At 37.6% G+C, this 24,127-nt stretch overlaps 2 protein-coding genes across 9 annotated transcripts; both read left to right on the top strand.

The window, feature by feature from the left end:
• Window positions 1-1,909: 1,909 nt before the first annotated feature.
• LOC131666896 (serine-arginine protein 55) lies at window positions 1,910-13,483 on the top strand. 7 transcript variants are annotated; one of them, XM_058939957.1, is made up of 12 exons: window positions 1,910-2,060; window positions 3,227-3,350; window positions 4,206-4,276; window positions 5,957-6,052; window positions 6,531-6,554; window positions 6,839-6,895; window positions 7,219-7,288; window positions 11,011-11,084; window positions 11,168-11,356; window positions 12,013-12,138; window positions 12,315-12,437; window positions 12,514-13,483. In XM_058939957.1, the coding sequence occupies exons 2-12, from the start codon at window positions 3,228-3,230 to the stop codon at window positions 12,641-12,643; spliced, it is 1,083 nt and encodes a 360-aa protein (XP_058795940.1). In that variant the 5' UTR covers window positions 1,910-2,060; window position 3,227; the 3' UTR covers window positions 12,644-13,483. The 7 variants fall into 7 exon arrangements, with proteins under 7 accessions (XP_058795940.1, XP_058795941.1, XP_058795939.1 ...); XM_058939958.1 differs by lacking the exons at window positions 3,227-3,350; window positions 5,957-6,052 and adding exons at window positions 3,409-3,535; window positions 5,819-5,902; XM_058939956.1 differs by lacking the exon at window positions 3,227-3,350 and adding an exon at window positions 3,409-3,535.
• A 3,247-nt stretch (window positions 13,484-16,730) lies between these two features.
• On the top strand, window positions 16,731-23,535 carry LOC131666949 (thymosin beta). Of its 2 annotated transcripts, XM_058940059.1 has the most exons (5): window positions 16,731-16,867; window positions 21,849-22,030; window positions 22,109-22,222; window positions 22,387-22,500; window positions 22,576-23,529. In XM_058940059.1, the coding sequence occupies exons 2-5, from the start codon at window positions 21,892-21,894 to the stop codon at window positions 22,602-22,604; spliced, it is 396 nt and encodes a 131-aa protein (XP_058796042.1). In that variant the 5' UTR covers window positions 16,731-16,867; window positions 21,849-21,891; the 3' UTR covers window positions 22,605-23,529. The 2 variants fall into 2 exon arrangements, with proteins under 2 accessions (XP_058796042.1, XP_058796041.1); XM_058940058.1 differs by having other exon boundaries at window positions 21,849-22,222; window positions 22,576-23,535.
• The last annotated feature ends 592 nt before the right edge of the window (window positions 23,536-24,127 follow it).

A 24,127-nucleotide genomic window follows, 5' to 3' on the forward strand; every position in this document is an offset into this window, starting at 1 on the left:
TTCCACATTACAGCAACAGATAAGCTTAGATTCATAAAATTAGAAATTTTATTGAAAGATAGTAACTCTCCATTGTAGTTGTGTCGATAATCAATATTATTACTCTTAAAGAGAAAGAAAAATGAAACATCCATGAATAGTTTCATTCGCTATATAACATGTCTTTAATGTTTTAATTTAATATATAATACACCGTTTGCGTATGTTATATACTCTGAATGATGTCAGAAAATTTGTCAGTAAATTCTTATATTAATCTATTATTATAAATTTAAACATTATCATCTATGTTAAATTAAACTTTTTCACTAATTTTATTATAGCTGTCTAACTGTAGAATTATTGTACGTAATACATTAATTTATGCAATATTTATCCTATTTGCTTATGCTTAAGACATTACTGAAAATGATACTTTATAATTATTCAATAAAAAATTCATATTGTAAATTAGATTTTTCTACGAGTTTTATAAGCGACCAGCCATCGAAGCGACGAAAAGAGCGACTATATGTGGTCGCTGTTTGTTTGCCAGGGTTTTATCATCATTTGTATTCTGCGCAATTAAGTATGCACCTAACTGCTAAATAAACAATTATGTTTTTACCTCAAATATTTATAGGTACACGTACGTTGTCTCTTCGTGTAGGAAGCCCCTTGGATTTGAATTTTTGAGGGTACAAATTATATGCAATCTCAAATGTCGTAAAAAAGTATTTACATTTATTAATAATGAATCGCGAATAAAGGTACGTATCACAAATATGCTGTTGATCGTATGGATTTTCTTTTTCTTCTGGAATCATTTTCTGGTTATCTCATATACGATTACCGACAAAGCGTAATATGCGAATGTCCCGGCACTTTTCCAACGTAGATAATTTGACTTTCTAAGCTTATCGGACGAACGTACAATTACCATGCGTCATTATAATGAATTTATGGGAGTGTGTAGATGATCGGCTTGATAATTTTATTTTTTAATTACTGTCATTTATAACGGAGTGCTTTCATCGAGTATGAGGGTTTCAAACTCACTGACTGCATATATCTATAAAATGGTTATCAAATCAATAAACTATTATTGGTGAACCACGCTTATGCGTGAATCGTAAAAATTTTATTGTTAACCTTCAAAATAACAAACCAAATCAAATATTGATTAATTATTAAGTATTACTAATGATACGTGTTTTAACGCTTATGCAGTCTTATGAATAACTTTTGATTAAACAATCCTAAACATGCATATAAGTACATTTATTTTAATTATAATTACAAAATGTTAAAATCAAATAAGTTTTCAGAATTGAATAATAGACTATCAACTCACAAATTTGACTTGAACAAATTTAAGGGTTTTCCCCAATTCGTATCAGCCGCCATTTCGGTAATGGCTTCCGCTTATTTCGTTTTTGTTGTTGCACCCACTCAATATTAATCCATTTGATTTTTAAATCACACGTAAATCTCTTTTTAAAATGATCAATCGATAAACCATAAAAAATTTCACAATAAACTGTGAAAACCAAAAACAATTTAATTTTATGGCTCATGCGCCATCCGTGATATCACGCGGCTGGCGCCGCTTACTTGACTTCATGCTCTCCGTTCGTCAGATGTAGTTAACGCATTTTACGCAATATATTTCTCTCTATACCTCATATCAATCATCATCTATAAAATCTGAGTCTTTACTTTTGTATAAAAATCATCAATCCTTGATAAATCTTAAACAAATGCGTGAACAATCTTTATCAAAGCGCGTTATTCTCTGCAGCAAGTCTCGTAAGCCCCGTAGTACATCCGGTTTGTCCGAAGACCGTAAGCGCGTCGTCAATTCGTCAATCCACCAATCAACGCCATGCAATTGTTGCGTCTCTCTAATAGTCACTTACAGCATGAACCGGCCATGTTGGCGAGAAACGAGCGGACGCCGATCGTTATTCTGCAGCGCGCAGTCTTTGCAGCAGCAGCTTCGAGTGTCGTGTAGAGCAACATTTTCCTGTTGACGACCACGAGTTTTTTGCACACGACGCTAAGCGCCGACCGTCATACAGGTGAGCAATCCAGACTAAGCTATCGTTTTTCTATTCCTATGCTGCTTTATTTTCTCTTTTTGCGAAAACGTTTTACAAGGAACCATCACAGCTTTCCGCGTCTCTCGAGAATGTTGGTCACTGCGTCACGCGATATACGAAATGTACGGTGGGATTCCGATAGTGCGTATGTGTGGTTGCCGTAGTGTGCCAACACAAACGCCCTAGTCCGTTTATCGATCACGTATCCCGGCATTTTTTACTACGTACGCCCACGTCCTCGTCGCTGGCATTACGTAAGCAGATGTAAGAAATTGTTGATGTTTATGTCGAACAATTCGTTTGCGTGCCGTAAATGCAAACAAGCTCTTCGTGTCTCGCTGCTGAATCGGCGAAATTACCTATACGCGCAATGGCCGCTGTGCATTTCAATCGGTCGCTCTGAGATGCTAGATTAGTCGGATTACAAGAGTGCAATCGATAAACGTTACGTGATAAGAGAATAAGTATGTGTGTGCGTATTTTGTATCCGTGTGTGGCTCCGTAAGAAATAGGTTCGCGTAAACAGTTTTCCCCTAATCTATTTTTGCCGCGTCATTTTGTGAAGCCATGCTAGAAAATTTCAGATAATGCCGCGCGCGATATCCTTGTAAGCATATTACCCAATTCGAACTGATATTGCGTTTATTATGATAAACGGAAATTTACTTAGAAACGTGTGTGCAATAGGTTACGTGAGTTTTTTATATGATAAAACACGAGGTTTCACATTGGAGAGACGCGCGGCGGCGGCCATTTGCCGGCATCTCTGTGCGCGTGGCGGCAAGACCTTTTCGAAGGGGAGCGGGAGAAAGAGGGAGGGACGGCGGCCCCATTTGGAGCGACGCGCGTGGGATACGGCACCGTTATACGTATATAAACGAGAGCGAGAAAGCTACAGATCCGATGAACGCGGAAAGCTGTGTCGGTGCCGACAAGCGTGTTAACTAACTTTTAGCTAGACGACTGTTTTGTTGTTGTTGCTGTGTTGATTAATGATACATACATATAATAAAAAATTGTTGGATATTTGTTGATAAAATATCGACTGCTACGGAAGAATCGATCGCGCTACCGCCGCAGGAATTCTAAGGAATCCTGTTGTTTAAATGTCATATGTTTTGTTCTGTTTTAATTTGTCCATAAAGAATGAGCACCCGAGTATTCGTTGGCGGTCTAACTTACCGGGTGCAAGAGCGCGACCTCGAGAAGTTCTTCCGGAAAGTTGGTAGAATACGAGAGATATCCATGAAGAACGGATATGCCTTTGTGGTAAGTCGGCGAACGCCATGTCATTCATCTTCGTCTTTTTTGTTTCTTGTGTTTACAGTATGGTAGGGACAAGGGTCTATGTCGGTGGGCTTCCATACGGCACCAGGGAAAGAGATCTCGAGAGATTTTTCAGAGGCTACGGACGTTTCCGTGATGTCCTCATCAAGAATGGCTACGGCTTTGTCGTAAGTATAATTACTCCGACACGCACGCAGGACAAAAAAGGCATCGTCGAGTCTGCCTGTCTCCTCATTTACTTATTTTTTTCGGAGAAGGAGGAGAAATGGAGAGGGAGACACTGATAACCGCAACTGTTATCGCTGACTATATCGCTCTTTTATTAGTAGACGGTTTTTTTATTATATTTTTTTGTTTCCTTATTGAAGAACTTTATTTTTTATGTGTATATATTTTTATATATTTTTGTAACCTACCTCTACATCCTTAACCCTATAATTGAATTATTGAAATGTATAACTATTAATTATTTTTTGTTATAAGGAAATAATTGAAGCATTATTAAAATTCGAAAATCATATTTTTTAACAAGAACTAAGTGACCAGGCAAAAATTATGCCTTTTTGTAAAATCCAATCAATCTTCATGTCAAATGGACATGCCATAAAATTTTTTTCATGCTTTAATTTTAGTTGCCTAATTTGATTTTGTTAGTTTAAATTGACAGATAAACTAACTATAAAATTCAAATCAGGCAGAAATTTATCTATAATATTTTTGTAAATTTAAGTTTTTTTAATGACGAATCTAATTATATAGAAACATTTTTATAAATTGTAAATAAAAATATTACTAGGATATGGTAATATTTATGCATGATTTTTGTTTCTCCCACAGGAGTTCGACGACTACAGGGATGCCGATGATGCAGTCTATGAGCTCAATGGAAAGGAGCTCCTTGGAGAAAGGTAAGATTTATCAGACTATCTTCTTTTACTCTTTGGTAATTGGGATAATTTTTATTAGCATGCTGTATAGATAAACTATAAATCTATTTGTTTAAAGTCAGTTACTCTAGATTAAATGTTATATATTGATCTAAACATTGAACAGTTGTGATTTCATGTACATTTGTCTATAGCCTAATGTACTTTCATTATGCTCATTCAAAGTACTTTTCAGTGTTTTGTAAATTTGGTTCTCCATATAATTAATGTATCATTAATTTTATTTGAGTATATAGAAATTCATGAATGAAAGTTTTATAGACTAACTTTTTTCTCATATTGAATTATTATGATAGTTCACCAATTATTACTTTGTTGAATATTTTATAGCACATCTATTTCATATCTGTGTCAAGGCACAACCATATTGATTTCAACTCTTCAACTAAATCGAAATTAAATTAACATTTATGCATGATTTAAATATTGTGCTACTTCATTCAATCAAATTAAGCTAAAGTTACTTTTCATTTTAAAACATTTCTTTTATCATTATATAAGAACCAACCAGTGCTACCAATTTATGCTGTGATGATGTTTTTTCCAGATATAATTTTTTTGCCTATAAATATTTATTCAGATATAGAAAGTGTGCTTCTTTATTTTTTCAACCATATTTATAACTTTCTTTTATCTATTAAGCTCTTTTGATTTTTCATGTCATAATAACAATGAGTAAAACATTTTTTAATGCATGAAGGATTTACTGGTTAATGTGGAGTTTTCTTTATAAGTATATAACAATCCTATGTTAAAGTAGTTAAGTAGTATAAAATGGTAATATTTTTTTATTGTTTTTATAATTTATTAGATATTTATTAAATACATAACAAATTTCTTAACGTACCCCAAAAACCCCAAGAAAATTGTTAAATTTTCATGGAAAAATGCATTGTCTTAAAGAAATTTTGTAAAGATCCAGAAGAACAATGAATCTTTAGGACCAGTGCAGTGTGACTTACCGCCATTTTGAACTACTTCCATCAATTACCCCTCTGGGAGTTATGTATGAACTATTTAAATGAACATTTTTTAACACACCTCACAATTAAATTACCGACAGATCAGTTAAATAATTTTGATTCTTTTATTAAATACAAAACTCGCGTTGCGTCGATTTTAATATTTGTCTTTTTCAATCGTGTCTATATTTTTGTAATATGGGTACGATTGATAATGGAGTAAAGATTAGCTGATAGAACGAAAGGCAAATATAGAAATGCATATGTAACGGTAGCAAAGTTCATAATAAATTAATGGTCGTTTCCTAGGACTGGTTGTAAATTACATTTCAAAGGAGCCTTGAGATGTTCAAATCAATTCTAGCTCAGTAAAGTGAATCAGAGAGCGAGAAAAAAAAGGAAAAATGAAAGAAAAGCAAATTAAAGAAGGTTCAGCGCGTTTGTCGAGACGAGATGATGGGCAGAGTTCGAGGAATTGTTTTGTTGCTAGTTTGATCGGTTATTGACTTAGATCGGGGTGTTTTTGTTGGGTGTGTTTCAGAGTGGTGGTGGAGTTAGCGCGGGGTGGTAATTCAGGGAGGCGCGGCGACCGTGGCTACGGGCGCTCACGCTCCTGGAGAGACAAGTAAGCATGAATTTACCTTTCACTCTATTCCCCGTTTTTTCCCACCTGTTACAGAATAACCGTCGAGAGGGCAAGGGGCACCCCTAGGGGTAGTGACCAGTGGCGTTACGGTGACTCCCGTGGTGGTTACGGCGACTCGAGGCGATCAGCGTAAGACCAAAGCTCACCCAACATTTTTTTTGTTTTTCTTCTTTTTTTCACTCAAAACTACCCCCATTCAGCATTTTACAGAGAAAAGTTTTTTTTTTTCTATTTTCTCATTCTTTTCTTTTGTTAACGGTGCGCGCCGCGTTCGTGGGCTACTCTTCATTTTTTTTTTTATTTTATTTTATTTTTTTCTTATCTTTGTTTTTCTATTAAATGTTCAATTTTTTTGTAAGCAAGTTCAAGAAGTAAGTTATGAACAAGTTACTAAGAAGAAATTTTTTCAAATTTTCGAAGTTGGTTGTCTTGGATTTGGCAAGTTTTAGAAATAAAACACGTTCGATATTAAATCTAATTACTAACGATCATTCTTTTCAATAAATAATAATATTGGCAAAAAAGAACGGAAATGATATATCCAACTATTACCACGTACGTCTGTCAAGCAAACTAACAGTATGTGTGATGTTTGTGTCTGTTACAGCCGAGACGATATGAGACACGAAAGGTACGCTATGCTGCATTGTGACATAGACACATTCTTTTTTTTTTTTTTTTTTTTTTTTTCTTTCTTTTTCTTTCTTTTTTTTTTTAATTCAATTGCAACAGGTGATCGTTTCTGTGCCTGTGCAATGAATGCTCTTTTCACTCATATTTTTTTAATTTCTCCTTTTTCTTCTCATTCGACTGTTACCACTCTTATTTCACGTAGTTGCTTAGATTTTGTTTTCATTTTTTTTATTATTATTTTTTCTACTATAATTTCTGTTCACATGACATCCCTTTTTGCAGAGATAGTGTGAACAGAAACTCAAGGACCTCATCTAGCTACAAGCAATCATTGCCCAGGTACATATAAATCAGTTTTGTTATATAAAAATGTCTTCTATTCTCCTTCAAGCTCCAGTCAATTTCATTCTGCCACTTATGTTTTGATTTGCGCATAGATTCTCACATCATCTATCCTTTTTTTTTTCAACATAGCTTACCTTTATAGTCCAATCCAAGACAAACCTATTTAATTTTTACCCTTTTTATTAAGGTAATTCTTGCCCATTACGCTGGAAATTATAAGTTCAGTTTTTATAATAGTTATGCAAGAATCACTTCAGTCATTATCATCTTGTAACATAAAATCGTATAAAGTCTAATCATACAATTGAACTTTATAGATATGGACCACCAACCAGGACAGAGTACCGTTTGACCGTAGAAAATTTGTCGAGCCGTGTCAGCTGGCAGGTAAGTTTTCCTTGTAGAAACTCTTATTTTATCAATTATTTGCGTAATTTGCTTGCGTGTTATATCGCTCACTTTCGACGAAATTGCTCGGTTACATTTTTATTGTTTACTTGCTCGTTTTTTGAGGTTTCGTAATAGTCTCATAACAGTCTCGAGTATTAAGAAACCATAATTTTATTACATTTTTTTATTCGTGTATGACTGAAGAGACTTTTCAACTCGCTGCACTTTTGTTGCTGAAAATGTACTTTTTGATCAAGTAAGTCTATGGAATCGAACTTTGAGGAAGTAGATAGAGCCAGTCTGTGAAAATCCAAATAATAAATCTACAAGAGTTGGGAACCAGATTTTTTATGCCATGTTTGCGTATGGGAACCAGGAAGAAGGAATTGCACATCATTTTTGAAGATTGTTGAGGAAGACAGAGGATGGATGATACAGAGAATTTATCAGAATGGATTAGGGAAAATGCTCGAATAACCAAGTCTTACTTGATCAATTTACATTGTTACAGTCGTTTCCATACAGAAGTCGAAATTTTTGCATATAATTTAATTCGTACGTTAACATCTCTGGCAAGCAAAATTAATTTATTGTGAGAGCGAACATTATCTATAAAAACAACAAACCAAAAAAGAATGGATAAAAATACGATTGATGTTCTTTTCGAAGAACCATGCCCTCTTCGCCGTGGAGGTTCGGTGATGAGGGACCAATTAGGGCCGAATAAGAGAGAATTGATCAGACACACACGATGATGAGAGAAAAAGAGAGAGAAATAAGTGCGATTCTCACACACACACTGGGCCTTGAGAGAGAGAAAACCGGCAGAGAAAGCGAGAAAACGATAAATATAAAACCGATAAATGTGTCCGAGAGAGTCCTTCCTCTCAACTACCCCCCAATGGTGGTGCAACACACACGCTCTACTACGACTGTCCACAATGGTGTGTCTCACTCGCAAACCATCTCCTTCGCTACCACAATCTGCCACAACTGCGCGTGTGTGTGATACTTCCTCCGCAATATTGTCACTCTGAGGGTCATTTCTGTCAGGCAGCGGGCTTTTGTGCGCTCCAGCGAGAGAAAATGAGAGGCAACCTTTTGCAACTGGACTTTCCACTGATTTGGCACCATTGCTCGACCAACACCACCTTTTCTTTTTTTTTTTTAACATCATGTCAACTGAGAAAAAATTTTTTTTTTCTTCAAAGTGTACTACTTTTTTTTACTTTGTCCTTTTTTGTTTTTTTTTCTCTATTCATTTACTTTGATCACTTTGTTACTTATATTTTTTTTTACTTTGTCATTAGCTAACTAACATTTAAAAATTTCATTGACCATTAGAGAAAATTAACTAGAATTATATTTACATTTTCTAAAAGTTCAATTTCAGAGAAGCATGAAATTTCATTGAAACTAATTTTTCTTTTATTTTTAACATATAAATTCAATAACAATTTCAAAGTAAACTGCATTAATTAAATTTGATATTTCAATAATAAACATTACTGAATTACTCAAGTCGAAACAAAATTGATCATAAGATTGAACTTTAAATTACAAAAAAAAATTTTTTTATAAATTCAACACATATTTGTGTACATTTCAAAATTGAAACATTTCATCATTTCCATGTAACATTAATACAGCAATTTAATTTACGCCTGACTGTCACATCTACTGACAATTACTGATTGAACCAACAGCTTTTCTGTTGTCTGATTAACATACTCAAAACAACATAAACTGACACACAGACGCATTGTACGCCAAGAAACATGTCAAAAACAGCAATACACTTTGAAAGAGAATTTAAAAAAGAAAAGACTGGTATAAAAGAAATGGCCCACTGTGACTGCAACCCGACAACCACCCACAACCCATCTACCTCTCGACGAGTTGCCACAGCGCTCTGGTGGTTACTGCACACGAGAGACGACCGTGTGAGGCGCTCCAAGTGTCTTGATTCTGGGTTGGCCAGTGGCTCATTCTCTACCACTCGAGAGAGACTCGCACTCACACAGTCAAAGAGGGAAAGAAAAGTCGAGGGTTGCGCAAAAAAAAATGAGAGAGAGCGATTCCTCTTCCTACCCATGACAATACGAAAGTGAGAGATGGGGCAAAATTGTGAGAGGGGCAGGCACGTTCACGCAAAAACTCTGACGAGAGAAGCTCACTGTCTGTCACACTCAAGTATCTGTCGGTCTCATTCAATCAATCTCTCGGGGTGTAACGAGTCAGTGTACCTCCGTTGGCGCCCAGCCTCTCAGTCCGTAAGCAAGGTGGTGCCTGGGCCGAAGGTAAATTTGCCGATCACCTTAACCGAGTGTATATCTCTTTTCTTAGAATTATGTTTACCATTCATTGTATCTTTTTTTATCGTTACAGTCGAAATTATTTGCATTCTGCAATTATTATGTCTCTGTACAAGTTTGTAAATGATACTCTTTTTTTTTCTTGAACTTGTCGATAAATTCAGGTCTTAAACTCACATTGATATGCAAAGAGGCTTTTTTCATATGTATATGAATTTTTTCATTTTATTTGTGTTCGAAGACTTTTACAGTCAGTGTTTGATGATTCAGGATTTAATATGACTTTTTTTATACTTTACAATATGGTACTAAATTAAATAATAGCTTATCTCTCTGTGCACATGCAATGTAGAGCCTCATCAGAATCTTATTCAGTCTTATTTTATCAAGTATTCCAAAGTTAAGCTTCGTGTGAATTGATTAGGATGTCATTGTGCTCGAAATTAGGAATCTTTTTATAATCTTTAATAAACTGTATTTGTATACTATCAAAATATTCTAATAAAGTTTAAGTTTCAACTTTTCTTAATGCAAAATGAATACAAAAGAAGTTAATATTTCTTAGAATTAAGTAAATAGAAAAGCGGATTCACACAAGGCATCTTGGTATATTATTTTATGGATTTTTGGGTTCATCAAGAATATCTTCCTTCCAATCAACTTCACCTAAAACAAAATGCAAACTGGCCACCTGGTTCCCACAAAATAGATATACTAGAATGACTGGCAACTACAGTTCTGTGTCTAAGAAGAAACGAAACTATCAAGATCTACTCTAAAAATAAGCTTTCAATCAGTTTAACATAGGGATTAGTTGAATTTTTTTTAGTCTATTTAATTGGACATTTTATCATACAATTTCAATTTATAATTATATATATGAGAATACCAACATTTGATAATAATATTATTGAATAAAATCAAATTAGTTTCACAACATACATCCAATTTGTATATGGTAACTTCATTAGTATAATTTCATTTCTTTTTGAAAACTGTAAATTCATCCATATTAAATTTTACACTCATCTACACTAATGAAATTGTAAAGCTGTTTTGCAGAAACACGTAGATGAAGAAAATGTTTTTTTTTTACTCATACTTTTTCTGCAGGACAGCTGTGAACAAAAAATTGTAAAATTTTAATTGTGAAAGGTTATAGATTCTGCATAATTAGAAAGGTTGTAACTGTTGATACTAAATTCGAGCACATAAAAGTCTAGGAATAGTTTATTTTCTTATTCTTAAGTTAGAATATCGCGATCATTAATTTATAAGTGCACAGTATAATATTAACCTCTTTTGATGTCCGCATTAGAAACAAAGTTCGTTATTTATTAATATTAATGTTACTTCTGTTTAATTTTCCAATAAATGTTATTAACCTTCTTTTATCGTATTCAGGATCTGAAAGATTATATGAGACAAGCTGGAGAGGTCACTTATGCTGATGCTCATAAACAACGTAGGAATGAAGGGTAAGCATCTACAATGTTTTATAAGTTCAAAAATATTGTTTAATAATATTCATGTTAAAAATAACATATTTTCTTATTTTTAGTGTTGTCGAATTTGCGACATACTCTGACATGCAGAAAGCTATCGAGAAATTGGATGATACTGAATTGAATGGCCGTCGCATTCGCTTGGTCGAGGATAAACGTAGCCGTCGTCGCTCACGTTCTTCAAGCTCAAGATCTCGTTCAAGATCAAGGTCCCGCTCTCGTCGTCGTAGTCGCTCTCGTTCAAGGTACACCCTCCCTCTTTACTTCCTACCCTTAGGCACCAAATTTTAGTTACCTTGTTGGTGCTTTTACCTTTAGGTTATTCTAATTATGTTGTTTCTGGATCTTCCCCTTTTTAATTTTATTTAGACAATCTTGTTCGCACGTGCTGCCGCTTGGTAAAAGTTAGTTGCTCTGAATGTAAATATTCAAATGTTGGTGTAATTTTTGATTTTTTTTATTACTTTACTTTTATTCCTGATAAATAATTACTAGTTCACTTTTACTATTTGACTGATCTAATTACTTTTTTATATTACTAAAGCATATAATTCTATTTCTGTTTACTATTATCACTCACAAATCCTTTACCTTTCCACGAACAATCCGAAGTAGGGGAAAAACGAAATTTTGTTATATACTTTTATTGAGCGGTTGCAATCGTCGTGGCAAATATTCTTAAAATTATTTGAACAACTCGCGGAGCTATGATTATCTGGTAAATTCAAAGAGATTCGTTTGCCGGAATCATTACTTTTGAATGAAATTTTTATTTTTATTTTCGGTATAACCGCGAACGAAGAAAATTATTTGAATTTACCTCGTAATCGGCACGAGTTTAACAATAATAATAATAAAATCGAAAAGAAAACGAAATTTTGATTTTGTTTACACGGATTAGGAGCCGACGCAGCTCTCGCAGTCGTAGTCGTCGCAGCAGCCGCTCGAAGTCGAGGGCACACACGAAATCCAAATCAAAGTCCAAGTCCAAATCTCCTGAGCGCAGTCGCTCACGTTCCAAGTCCAAGTGAGTACCTCGTCCTACTTTTTTATTTGCTTTTGATTGGTTTCTTCTTATTCTGCACTCTTCGGTTATTTGTATTAGTAGATTGCTTGCGCTTTATTAGTTGCAACAAATTGCATAAGACTATTTCGCAAGCATAGTCCCAATTATAATTTACTAACGAAAATATGTTCTTACAGGTCCCGTGATCGTTCAAAGTCAAAGTCCAAGTCAAAGAGCAAGTCGAGGTCTCGCTCACGATCCAAGAATGATAGATCCAAGTCCAGATCCCAGTCAAAATCTAAGGCCAAGTCTCCATCAAAGTAAGTTTTTTTCCTCGTAAATTACAACAACGCCCAATCGTAAAATAATTAACGCAAATTACTTTTTTTTCAACAGGGAAAGGTCTCGTGAGAGTCGCGAACGTGATCGTTCCCGATCACCATCCGGCAGTAAACACAGCAAGAGTCGCAGCCGATCTGCATCCCCCGTGAATGGTGATAAATCACCAGAGAAAAAAGACGATTGAAAAGCTAGCGTTGATTAGCTAGCCCCAGATTCATTGATCCTTTTTTTTTCTTTTCTTCTTTTTTATACTATTGATCAAAAACTCAACCGATCTTAACCTCGCGTCCTCAATTTCAATTTTTACATTTTATTAACAATTTGTTCTAAGATATCTTCATATAGAATCACTGCTTAGGGATAGTTTCCATTGCGTAAAAACGCATTCTTTTACGTCCACTGTTTGTTTATTGTGTATCGAATAGTCTGACATTAAATTATAATATCCCTAAGAAAGATTTATTAAATATTCATTAATTTGATCATTTTTCGTTGACATTTCTTAAACTTCAATTATTAAACGTGCTGTACAGTTGATTGACTCTCGTGAGCTGTTAAAATTACAGTAGATTACTATACGTCTATCTACGGTACCTTTGGTTTCAAAGATATCAAAACCAAATGTATGAAAATAATAGCTGAAGGATAATTTCTAATGTTTAAACGATACATACCGCCTATTACGTTATTGTGACGATTCCTGAATCACTTATTTGTTTAAAGTACATCACATCATTCATTTCTTTTTTTTTTTTGCGATAGAGTTAACTATGATGTACATGAAAAATAATTGCAAAGTTACTGTAGAAGATAGATTGGTAAGCTACATTTGAGATAATTTTTAATTAGAAATTTTTGAGGTTACCACCATCCGCTTTGTGGTATGAGTTTTCCAGGATTTTTGTATATATCCCCATTTGCAGTACTTTAGGAAATATTAATATGTGATGTGTATTAAACATAGTCCTAAGTCTTACTGTCAAGAATGGCAAAAATAAAGATTCTCAAATTGTAGACTACCATGTATTTCGAATTTTATTTCATTGTATTGCAAATTTTATGACCATAAATTAATTTTCCTTTTGAATATTTTATTAATACGTTACTTTACAGTATGAAGTAACACAAAATTGGCACATATTTGATTAATAAAATAATAAAGGATTGAATTATTGAATTTTTTTTAATTTATCATATGTTGTAAGCAACTTGTTTGTTCAGAACTCTGACAGTAACTAATAATCTTTGTTTCAATGGTCATATTTTAGATACTCGTTTAGTAATAACTAGCCTCTGAAAGATTATATGCTTTTTTTTCAATGGTAGCTGCTAATGAAAACTGCCTAATTAAAAGTTATTGTGAACAGTTTTTACATTAATCATCTGCCGAAATTGCATAATTTTATTGCCTTTACGTGCAGAATATCAGTTGAAAAATAATTTATAATATATTCGTTCTCTGAAAAGAAACATTACCATTTATTTATTTCTTAAGTACCATTCTGGTTTTATCATTCAAATTTGATAGTTTTTCTTTTTCTCGCGTTTCCTATTATTTTTATTTGCTCTCTTGCATCATCTAGAGGTTTTACATTTGCGTTTTTTTACTCTTTTTTTTTTTTCGCTTTAGGTTCAAAAAATCTATAAAACAAAAATTTATTGCAATGTCATTTCCATCTATTTATTCCAAGCGACGTAATTATGAACTATTATTTAACCAGTTGCATTGATTAAATAATAGAAGAAACGTAGATGAAAAAGTGCATGAGAAATCAAGTATACTTTTCCGCATAAATTAGTAGTACTATTTTATTTCTCAAGCACTATGCTCAATTCAGAGTCATAAAGCAGAATGTCAGTAAATAGTATCATGAGCGTGTAGGAATTGAATGTTCATATAATTGTCAATTTCGATCAGTTATCTCCGCGCATAAAGTAAAATGATCAACTTAGTTCCAGAGAATATGACAATTTCTTTGACGTTGATTTCAACTCGCATCACTAAGAATAAGAATGTTAGTACAGATTTATATATGCGTTATATGATATTTTCAGCAAATAATTTTTAAAATAACACAAAATTCGATTGCAAATAAAAATTGTGTCGACTTAGGTCGCAATAAATATATTTATAAAGTAGTATAAAGCAGCTAATCAAAACCAAATGGCTAAATGATTATACACATCTGTCTGAAACTTGAATTTGTTGTGACCAGCAAAATATGTTTATAGTATATGATATAATTTAAGAATATGCCTGAAATTTATGCACGTAAATTTCTATTCGGAATTGAAGTTTATTTATAACATTCATTCCGTGATTCTGCATTCGTATATATTTATAAAACTTTATATTGAAAAATACCACGTAAGTGCTTTAAATAACAAGAGTTTGGACTTATTGAATTGTGCTTTAATTCATGGGAATGTCGATAAGGTTATAGTTCTATTCAAGCAAGGAGCCTAAATCAATAACCATCTCTTTGAACTTCCCGATTTTTGAAAATATTGAATAGATCAAAAACTATTAACACTGAAACTGAGTAAAAAATAGGACAATTTAACTTGGAAAATTTACAACATTGGAAATATAGAGTTTACGGAAAAATTACAAGAGATATTTTCGTCTTCAAATAGCTCATTAAAAATCCATTTTCTAAACAAAATTTTTCCATTTTGAGGGTCTTTTTCATAATTTATTTACACAACTACACTTGAATAAGATTTCTACGTATTTTTCGAAAAATCTAATTATGGATTGCATGCGAAATCATACCCGGCTCCCCGACTATTAAGACTCAAGAGCGTTTCGGGTAAAACGGCAGTAGCTTAGCCAGTAAGCTTTTCTAGTTGTCTCAACTTTAGCTCACGTGTTTCAACATTTAACTCATCTTCGCCAGCTCAATAAGTAAAATGATTGTTTCCTATGACCTACATTGATTTTACTCTACCAGACTTCATTGTATTCGAAATTGTTCAACTTATTTGCGTGTTAGTAATTTTTGACTCTAAAGACCTATTGCAAACACAAAACTACTGTAATTCATTATTATGATTTAGAACGTGTAAATTGTGTTTGTGTGAGCGCATGATGGGTAAAAACATGCGCTCAAAATTTTGTAGCAAATTCGGATAATGTAAATAATTACAAATATCGGTCAATTTGATGTTTATTACTCAAAATGTGATCCGCAAAAAATTAACCGTTTATTATATCATTCATTTATCTTCAACTATGCCAGATTGTAATCTAATTATAAAGAATAATTATAAGAGAAACAATTGGTATCATCCATAAAATATCGTCAGCTGAATCACACACGATACGTATCTTCTTCCAATAATGAGAGAACGCAACGTAGAAAAATTCATGATTCAGAGTTCTTCAACATAAATGACTCATGCATACGTCTTCGATACATTGCAGTGTAAAAGTGATAAATTTTCGAGGATAAACTTTGACTTTCTGTGTCCATGATAGCGTATATTTAACGTGATCATGGAAAAAAATTTTTTTTTAGCAAAGCAAAAATACTAATAACTCGAGTGATGAGAAAAAAACGAGAGATTGTATATATTATTAAAGACATCGGGTGAGTCAGCTCCACACACACATACGCACGCGCGAGAGTCCCTCTCCGTCAAACAGGCAATGTACACGTATTTGCTCACGCGCTTCACGACGTTTCTCTTGTGCCGATGGGTAATGCGCGCGTTAGTAATACAGCAATGAATTCAAACCCATGGTCGTGCTGATGGACTATTCGTGTTTTGCCTATTTTATTTATATTGTTTTTTTTTTTCGTGACACGGCGTCTGATGCATTTCGAAAATTTTTTATGGAAGATTCCAGGAAAGTTTTTAACAGATTCAATTTCGCATTGACTGAGTCGAGCATATTGATTAATAGTTGCAGAGAATGTACTTTATTTTTAGGAGAGTTGCAAACATTCAATTATAAGTTATAAATAATTGTTTTTTAATTATTGCTCTCTATCAAACGTATTCACAAATATGTAATCGCTCATATAGACGTTGTCCATTAAAAGCCCATCGCACTTTTCTCAACACAATTGAAAATCAATTATAGCCGTAAAAAAATTGCGCCAAGCGTGTCAATACTGCCGAGTGAACATAATTATCAACAAAAGATTCAATGACAAGGTGCATCGACCGCGGATCGTTATAGTTACCGGCCGGCTCGCCACCGCAGCCGCGCGCGCGCACAGTATAAGGATACGGCACTTTCTCTCTCCCACTCCCCTACCATGCACGCACGCACACTCACACAAGCGAGCTCGCATGGCGCGGCGACTGCTGCTGCTGCTTTCTCGGTGCTACCGGCTTTAGTCGACGCCGTACGCTACGCCTTTGAAGATCTCTCGTGTTTTCCGTTCTCGTTTTGCCGGTAAGTAAGAAACAAAAAGCAACATCTCGCCAACGATAATTCTCCTTTGTGCGTGATGTCTGGCTGGCTGTTCCGTGCGATGCAATTTGAGCATCGAAAAAATTGAGTGCTGTGTGTCTGTGCGCGAAAGGTCTCTACAGGGCAATATATAGGCGTGCAACAACGCCCACCCGCAAGTGTGGATTGGCCGCTCTTCGAATTCCTTGTATCTTTTCTTTTTTTATATCCTAGAGGATTTCCGTGTGAACCGCTGACGCGTGTAGTAACGGTTTCTCTCTTTTTTTGTTCGAGCATTCGTAGGATGTACACTCGTAAGTACAGCAGCAGTAGCAGCAGCAGCAGTAGAAGAGAGGATCTGCCATTTTGCCATCACACAGCTCTCCCCCATCCCGACATCGAGTCCTGCGGAATGCCTCGAGGCGCTTTTTTTAGCTTTTTCTTCTCTCTCGGAGTGAACGATTGTGTTTTTGCGCATTTCCTGCGCGGGACTTACTTTGATAAGGGACGAGGCTTTTGTTCTCGTTAACGCATGTCATCATTAGCGTTCGTGTGTGTAATTCTGGCGATAAAACACATTTTCAAGTAATAAACTATTTGCTGGTACTCTTTCCTCATCTTATCGGTTGATTTGTTCGCCATGACGATCCGAAAATTTACAATTTACGGAAAAAAAACGTCATATCGCCGCCAGCACGATGTGGTTTCTGTATGACCCGCGAGTCACACAGAAGCCAAACTTTTGTAATACCAAGCTAATCAATTGAGCTATAGAATCCGACGGCTGTTTGTCTTCTTTTCAACCGAGGGAGAGCATGCGTCTCATTGATTCAGAGGAAAATTAGATGTCCGCGTGCGTGCAAGAGCCTCCGTCGAAAAGGCAGGTGTCATGGGGTGGTTCACCTCTCGCGTATGTACGCAAAGCGTACGTGTGCGTGTACGTGAAGGAACCGGAACTGATGTACGCGAGAAAGAAATTGTGACGCACGCGAGAAAAATTGCGAGGAATTGGCGAAGGAAGTTCGCTAGCTGAATCGACGATGAGCGAGGCTGATATTTTTATTTCTCTCTTTCCAATTCGCATTTAACGTATTTTTAGTCCGAAGGTCATCATCGCAATACGTATCGGAATGTTTTTAAATACAAATTTGGCAAATAGCTCGCAATGAGTGTGCGTATGCACGTGGATCGTACCAGTCAAGTGCGCGTTGCAAACGGGACGAGGCGGGTAACGACGAAAATGTCGCACCTTGTACGGGCAATTGCATTTCTGCACGAAGCCCGTTCACCGCACTTAAATTTTTCGCTGACTCTTCGGTTAGCCGAAGTGATGCTCGCGCGTACGCTGTTTGTCGTAATCATCTTTGTCTCCAGAATTCCTTGCGATCACGTGCAGGAGGATAAAACCCATCGTCCGTGATTCATTCATTCGATCAAACGAATGATTTCGTAATGCGTCGCTTATTTACTGTTGACAGTGAGTAACTCGTGTACGCAAAAGCTGCAAGCGTCAGGTATTTTTTTTTTCTTTCGCTGGCAAATTTTCATTATCTCGTACTAAAAATATATCACAAGTCGTTGAGATTAGCTACCTACGAGTAAGTTGTTAAAATAACCCGGGACCGCGTGACTCAGCGAATGACACTATCCAGAAGACGGAGGAAAGAGAGAAATTTCGGCAAGGGCGTGGTGTTTAATCACGTACGGAGGATACTGGCGGTTACCAAGTGGCACGGTTCGACGCTTTTGATAAGAAAATTGACGCGCGCGTGCGTGTTTAATTTATTTTTTCTTTTTTTTCCGTAATAAGCGCGCATTCTCAAGCGAGCGATGTCGGATAAATTGCTATCTTCCTACTTTGCACTTGGCGTCCGCCGCGCTTGCAACGTCAAATTGATAAAGTTTACGCGGCCCATCGTTATTGTCGTTGGCGGGAACAATGAGATAGAACACGACTTAATCCTTCCTCGTTGCACCAAAGGCCATTCGCGAATTATCGCATAATTAAAACAAAAAGGAGGGACGAAGCCTTTGAAAAATAACCCCCAGCCGACGACCCACAAAAGCCACTTGCCCCCTTGCACCATTGTGTGGGATGCGACTCGAACGCCAACGCGTGCGAGGCGTGATTTTTTTGCACTCGACAACGACGACAAGATAGAAACGAGAGAGAGAGAGAGAGAGCTTTTTTTGTTTAGCTTTGACGCGCGTGGTATTGTCCCTGCGCTGTGTCTGTCTTTCGTACGAACGCATGGGAGAAGAATGACGCTGCCCGCAATTTTCGTCGATACCATAACTTTTCTCGGTGGTCAGTCGTGCCGAACGTCAGAATTTTGTGCTTGAAACGAGCAGGAACGTACGTTGGTTATCTTGCCGTCTTGGCGTCTCCGTCGCGAGGGAGGACCATTGGTAGACGCGACGGGAGCTCGCGAGACAAGGACACGCGTCTCCACGCGCGCGCGAAGAACCGGCCGAGGCGAAGCTGTTGCTGCGCGCGCGAGGGGCCGCGTGTTGCTCTCGTCGCGTCGCGCCCGCGACCTTCGGGCGATCCCGATATTTACCGAAGCCGGTTCGGTCGGCCGCGCGCTCGACTGATTTACTTCTCCGAGGCTTGATTAACGACGTTTTCAATTGGAGCGTCGGCGCATGAATTATTCATGCGACTTGCGGAGCGCACTTACCTCCTCCCCGAGCGAGTCCGACGGCTTGGACGCGCGCTAAATGGAGCTCTCTCTCTCTCTCGCTCTCTCTCGCGGGCGACTAGTGAATCGACCGCGGCCCGAGGCGGCGAGCGAAGAGCGACGTGTAGTTGTGCCGACGCGATGTCGAAGGAAACAGGGCACCTATCTCTCGGCAAATAAGTGCCAACATCCCCCGTCGTGCGGGGGAGGGAGGGGTGAACGCGACAGTCCGTGACCGTGAAACACCGTCCGATCGATGCGAGCCGTCTGTGCACATGCAACCCCCTGCTCCCGCACCGTCATTCAATTGGGCTGCTAGCTTTCTTTCTCCTTCTTTCTTTTTATCTTTCTCTATCGACCGGGAGGCTAAAGCACGAAGAGGGCAACTCATGCTCGGCTCGCAAAACAGCAATTCGAAAAAAAAGCGAAAAAAAAATTTTCTCGTGCCGGCGATTTCTCTGCGCCGTGAGAAAAGCGAGAGGAGAAAGCCTCGACGACTGAGATCGTGATGTCCTAAATTTGCTGTGTGTGTGTGTGTGTGTGTGTGTGTGTGTGTGTGTGTGTGTGTGTGTGTGTGTGTGTGCGCGCGCGCGCGCGCGCAAAAAAAAAAAAACAGAAACAAAAAAATGAAAGAAAAAACAAACGTCGCTCGCCGACGCTGTCTGCGAAGAGATAAAATCGCGCATCCGAAAACAAAGGAGCTGAAACTTTCTAAAGCGGGAACGGCCTTCGGCACGCTTTTCCATCGTATGTCGCGGTTGATAACGCGAGCGCGACCACCCGGTGGCGTGCATGGCGGGAAAGCCGCTAGCACCATAATTGGCCGCGGGGCGCACGCGCGCGTCGAGAACGCGTCCTCCCCGCCGGAGGTGCGCGGGGGGCAGTCGGCCGCGGGTGGGTTCCTGGCGATCTCGCCAATTGCGTCTGTCGTTCGCGCGAGGACGCTCGATCGTTGCACGGCACGGAGCTGGAACGCGGTATCCACAAGTCCGCCGATCCCCCCGTGGCTCTCTCGCCGTCGAGCGCGTCCCTCGTTAACGGACGGCTCGGTTTTTGTTCGTCCTTCGGTTCGCCGGCGCCGTTGGTCGATAATTAGCCGCGCGGCGTGCATCTGAAAGTCTGATCGGCGAAACGGGCCGTCGGAAGCGGTCGGGGCGAGCTTTCTCGCCGGCGACCGGTTGCCGCGGAAGTCTCGTCGAAATCTGGATGTCGATCGAGGCGACCGTGTTGCTCGCAGTTGTCCTTATAAGGCTCGCGACCGACTCTTCGCGTGGCGCGGCGGTGGGGAGGGGGGCAGAGAGAGAGAGAGAGAGAGAGGCGGAGAAAGAGAGTGTGATCGCACGGGATTAGGGTGTGTTGCATCTCGCTGGCGGAGGCGGCGAAGGAGAGCGCAACGGTACTTCTCTTTGTTCGCGCGCAATTTTTTTTCGCAGCAACGAAAATCGAAAGTGATTGCGGACGCGCGTCTGCGTAGCTCTACAAGCGACTCGGTGGCTCTCGATTGACCGCGATGACGACGCGAGGTCACACCGGTTATTTCTCTCTGCGTCTCGGCGACATAAGTATGTCTTTCGTGCCTCTCTTCGATCGTAATTTCACCAACTTGATGCAGTTATCCGTCGTTGGCTCGTCGACTCGACTTACGCTCTAAGCGATCGGAATAGGCGAGTGTCGGCGTCTCACGAATGAGTCAGCTCGATCGGAACGCCACGGCGAGCTGCGGCATGGAAAAATTGCCGATGTCGAGCTTTTTCGATCGCGCGCTGGTGAGATCATCGCGCGCGAATGCGCATTCGCGGGTCGAACGTGATGGAAACGGCGGCCGATCGATCGAGCTTCGCGCCGGAAAATCGCGGCTTGACCAATTTCGAAGTGTCGTGAAATCACGACGCGTCAACGATACTCGGCGGATAACGCGGGCGAAAAAGAAAAAAAAAAAAAAAGAAATAAATAAACAAATAATGAAGCAAGTACGATATCGCCTTGGGCGCGCGTCTTGCGACGTCAGCTCTATTGCCGCCTGGCATTGAGCTAGTTTAGAGTGAATTAGCGCTAACTGCGACTTTCGATTCCGCCGTGCGAACCAACGTCCCCTCCCCCCTCTCCCCCTTCAAAGCCATTTTCTTAAATCTCTCCTGTCCAATTAAAAGGCCGAGACACGGCATCGCGAGCACGTTCCCTCCTCCCACTCCCATTGTCCAGCTGACGTTGTTGCCCTCTCATTAAGGGAACCTTTAACGATCGAGCATTTAATCGTCTGTGCGAAAAATCTAATCTGTTTTCTCTGTTCTCCGTCATTGCAGGAAGTCGATAAAGGATAATAAATAAATAAATAATTAAGCAAAGATGTCCGATCCAGTGAGCCCGTCCCTCAAGAACCTTCCTAAGGTTGCCGTGGACCTCAAGAGCGAACTCGAAGGTTTCGATCACAACTGCATGAAGAAAGCCGAGACTTCTGAGAAAAACGTTCTGCCGTCTGCTGAAGGTACGCTTGAATTTTTTACTTTCATTTTCGATGTTGACGCGAAGAAGACTAATATTGTGAATTTGTGTGCGTTCGTAGATGTAGCAGCTGAGAAATATCAGCAGACTTTAATCGCTGGTATCGAGCATTTCGACACCTCGAGGCTGAAGCACACGCAGACTCAGGAAAAAAATCCACTTCCTGACAAGGATGGTAATTGTCGAGAATTCTTGCTAATTTATTTTATTTTTGTATGTATTTGGTGAATTTTTCGAAAAGCCAAGCAACTACAGTAGCATTGCAAATTCATGAGTGAACTTTATAAAGCAGAAAAGATAGCGATCGAATTGTTTCGTGATATTTATTATTAATTTCAGCTATTCAACAAGAGAAGGGCAAACAACAGCTAATCTCTGGAATTGAAAATTTCAATCCTGCCAAGCTGAAACACGCGGAAACGCTCGAGAAGAATCCTTTGCCAACCAAAGAAAGTAAGCAGTCTAACACCTCTACCACTTAACTTTTATCTCACTTCAAGATGCTAATCAATGTTATTCCTGTTTCAGCTATTGACGCAGAGAAAACATCTGCGTAAAAGCAGGAAACTCTTCGGCGAAGAGAAGACTCGTGATGCAGTGAAACTGCAATTTTTTTCATATTCTTATATATTAATTTTACAATTACCAATATCATATGGAGAAAAAACGTCGATGCTGTCGACACAACATGAAATCGTATTAATGTAATCTCATGTAATCTCTATCGCTCGCATATCGTGTGCTTTTCTTTTTTTGATCGTAATGGGGAAAAAAAATAAAAACGAAAAAAAACCAAAAAAAGAATTGAATAGAAAAGAAACCACCCTAGGAAAGGTGAGAAACGCCGCTCGATTGTGTCGCTTGATAATTAATGACTGTTCCAAAGGCGTTTTCAAAGCCATACCGTCGTATGCGTTCACCTGTCACTAAAATTATGAGCTCTCATTTTTCCATTTTCAATAAACAACACAATAAATAAAAAAAAATGGCCTCAACTATTCCATTTGTACGTTTTTATGATACCGGGAAAAAAGAAAATGTGACAAGTTATTGTATGCGTGATGTGCTCAACACAAGAAAAAAAGGCAAACGTGATTTCAGTTTCATAGATGCGAAAAACTTTATTTTTCACGGCAGCGGCCAAACATTTCGTATCCTTATATATTTACGCTTTAGCATGCGATTACATAATAATTCAAAAAAGGTGCAGCGGTATAAATATTTGTGTAAAAAATATTTTATATATCAGGCTATTGTACTTTTTTAATGTTCACTTTGCATTCTTCATAAAATAATTATGATGAAATAAACATTAATTTGTACGAACACTATTCCATATTATGTCCTATCATAATTCCTAATGTTACTAATTTGAATGTGTTATTAATAATTTATTTGCATAAATTGCTATTACTCTTGATCGCTTAATGTATTTAAATAATTGCATTTCAGTAGTGTGTTTAAAAATTTATAATGTTACAGGTCAACTGCATTTTGCTTTGCTTTGCAGTAAATATATTTTTTTCAAAATAATAAATAATAAAAAACTCCATATGCCTATTTATTATACATTATGATGAAATTTAAAAAAAGTTATTTTACTGCATGTTTTTTTTTGTTACAATTTGGAAATATTTTCACTAATATTATTGCATTAAATATAACAATTGAAAATTTTTTCATTCAGCAAAATAATTTAACCATTATTAAGTTTTGAATAAATAATTTTGTCTTGCAATTAAATTGAAAATAAAAATACCAAGAAAACATTATTTTCAAGTTAATCTTACCTCCACACTAGCCATTTCCACTTAGATGTAATCCGCGTTTGCGATATCCATGCAACATAGCAATAACCAAGCAAAAAACATTGAAAAGAATATATGCATTCGTGCATTATGACAAATTAAATGATCAACCATTATCAAAAATACTAAAACACCAATACATTCTAGTAGCATTACACACATATACAGAAGTTTCAACCTCGTAACTTGACCCCCAAAGAAAACTTCGTCGGATAGTTTGTTTACATCTTGCAAGGCTGGTCTAACACTTGCCGGCAACAAAGCGAGACAGA

Source organism: Phymastichus coffea, unplaced genomic scaffold (genome assembly GCF_024137745.1).
Source record: "Phymastichus coffea isolate CEN01 unplaced genomic scaffold, Cenicafe_Pcof_1.1 PCOF00062, whole genome shotgun sequence".
NCBI lineage: Eukaryota > Metazoa > Arthropoda > Insecta > Hymenoptera > Eulophidae > Phymastichus > Phymastichus coffea.

Bases quoted from the DNA above. Each gene is read 5' to 3' on its own strand.
- LOC131666896 (XM_058939956.1), top strand. From the start codon at position 3,410: ATGGTAGGGACAAGGGTCTATGTCGGTGGGCTTCCATACGGCACCAGG. The intron at 6,053-6,530 runs GTAAGACCAAAG...TGTCTGTTACAG, and splicing joins GGCGACTCGAGGCGATCAGC to CCGAGACGATATGAGACACG. The intron at 7,289-11,010 runs GTAAGTTTTCCT...TATCGTATTCAG, and splicing joins CGAGCCGTGTCAGCTGGCAG to GATCTGAAAGATTATATGAG.
- LOC131666949 (XM_058940058.1), top strand. From the start codon at position 21,892: ATGTCCGATCCAGTGAGCCCGTCCCTCAAGAACCTTCCTAAGGTTGCC. The intron at 22,223-22,386 runs GTAATTGTCGAG...TATTAATTTCAG, and splicing joins TCCACTTCCTGACAAGGATG to CTATTCAACAAGAGAAGGGC. The intron at 22,501-22,575 runs GTAAGCAGTCTA...TTCCTGTTTCAG, and splicing joins TCCTTTGCCAACCAAAGAAA to CTATTGACGCAGAGAAAACA.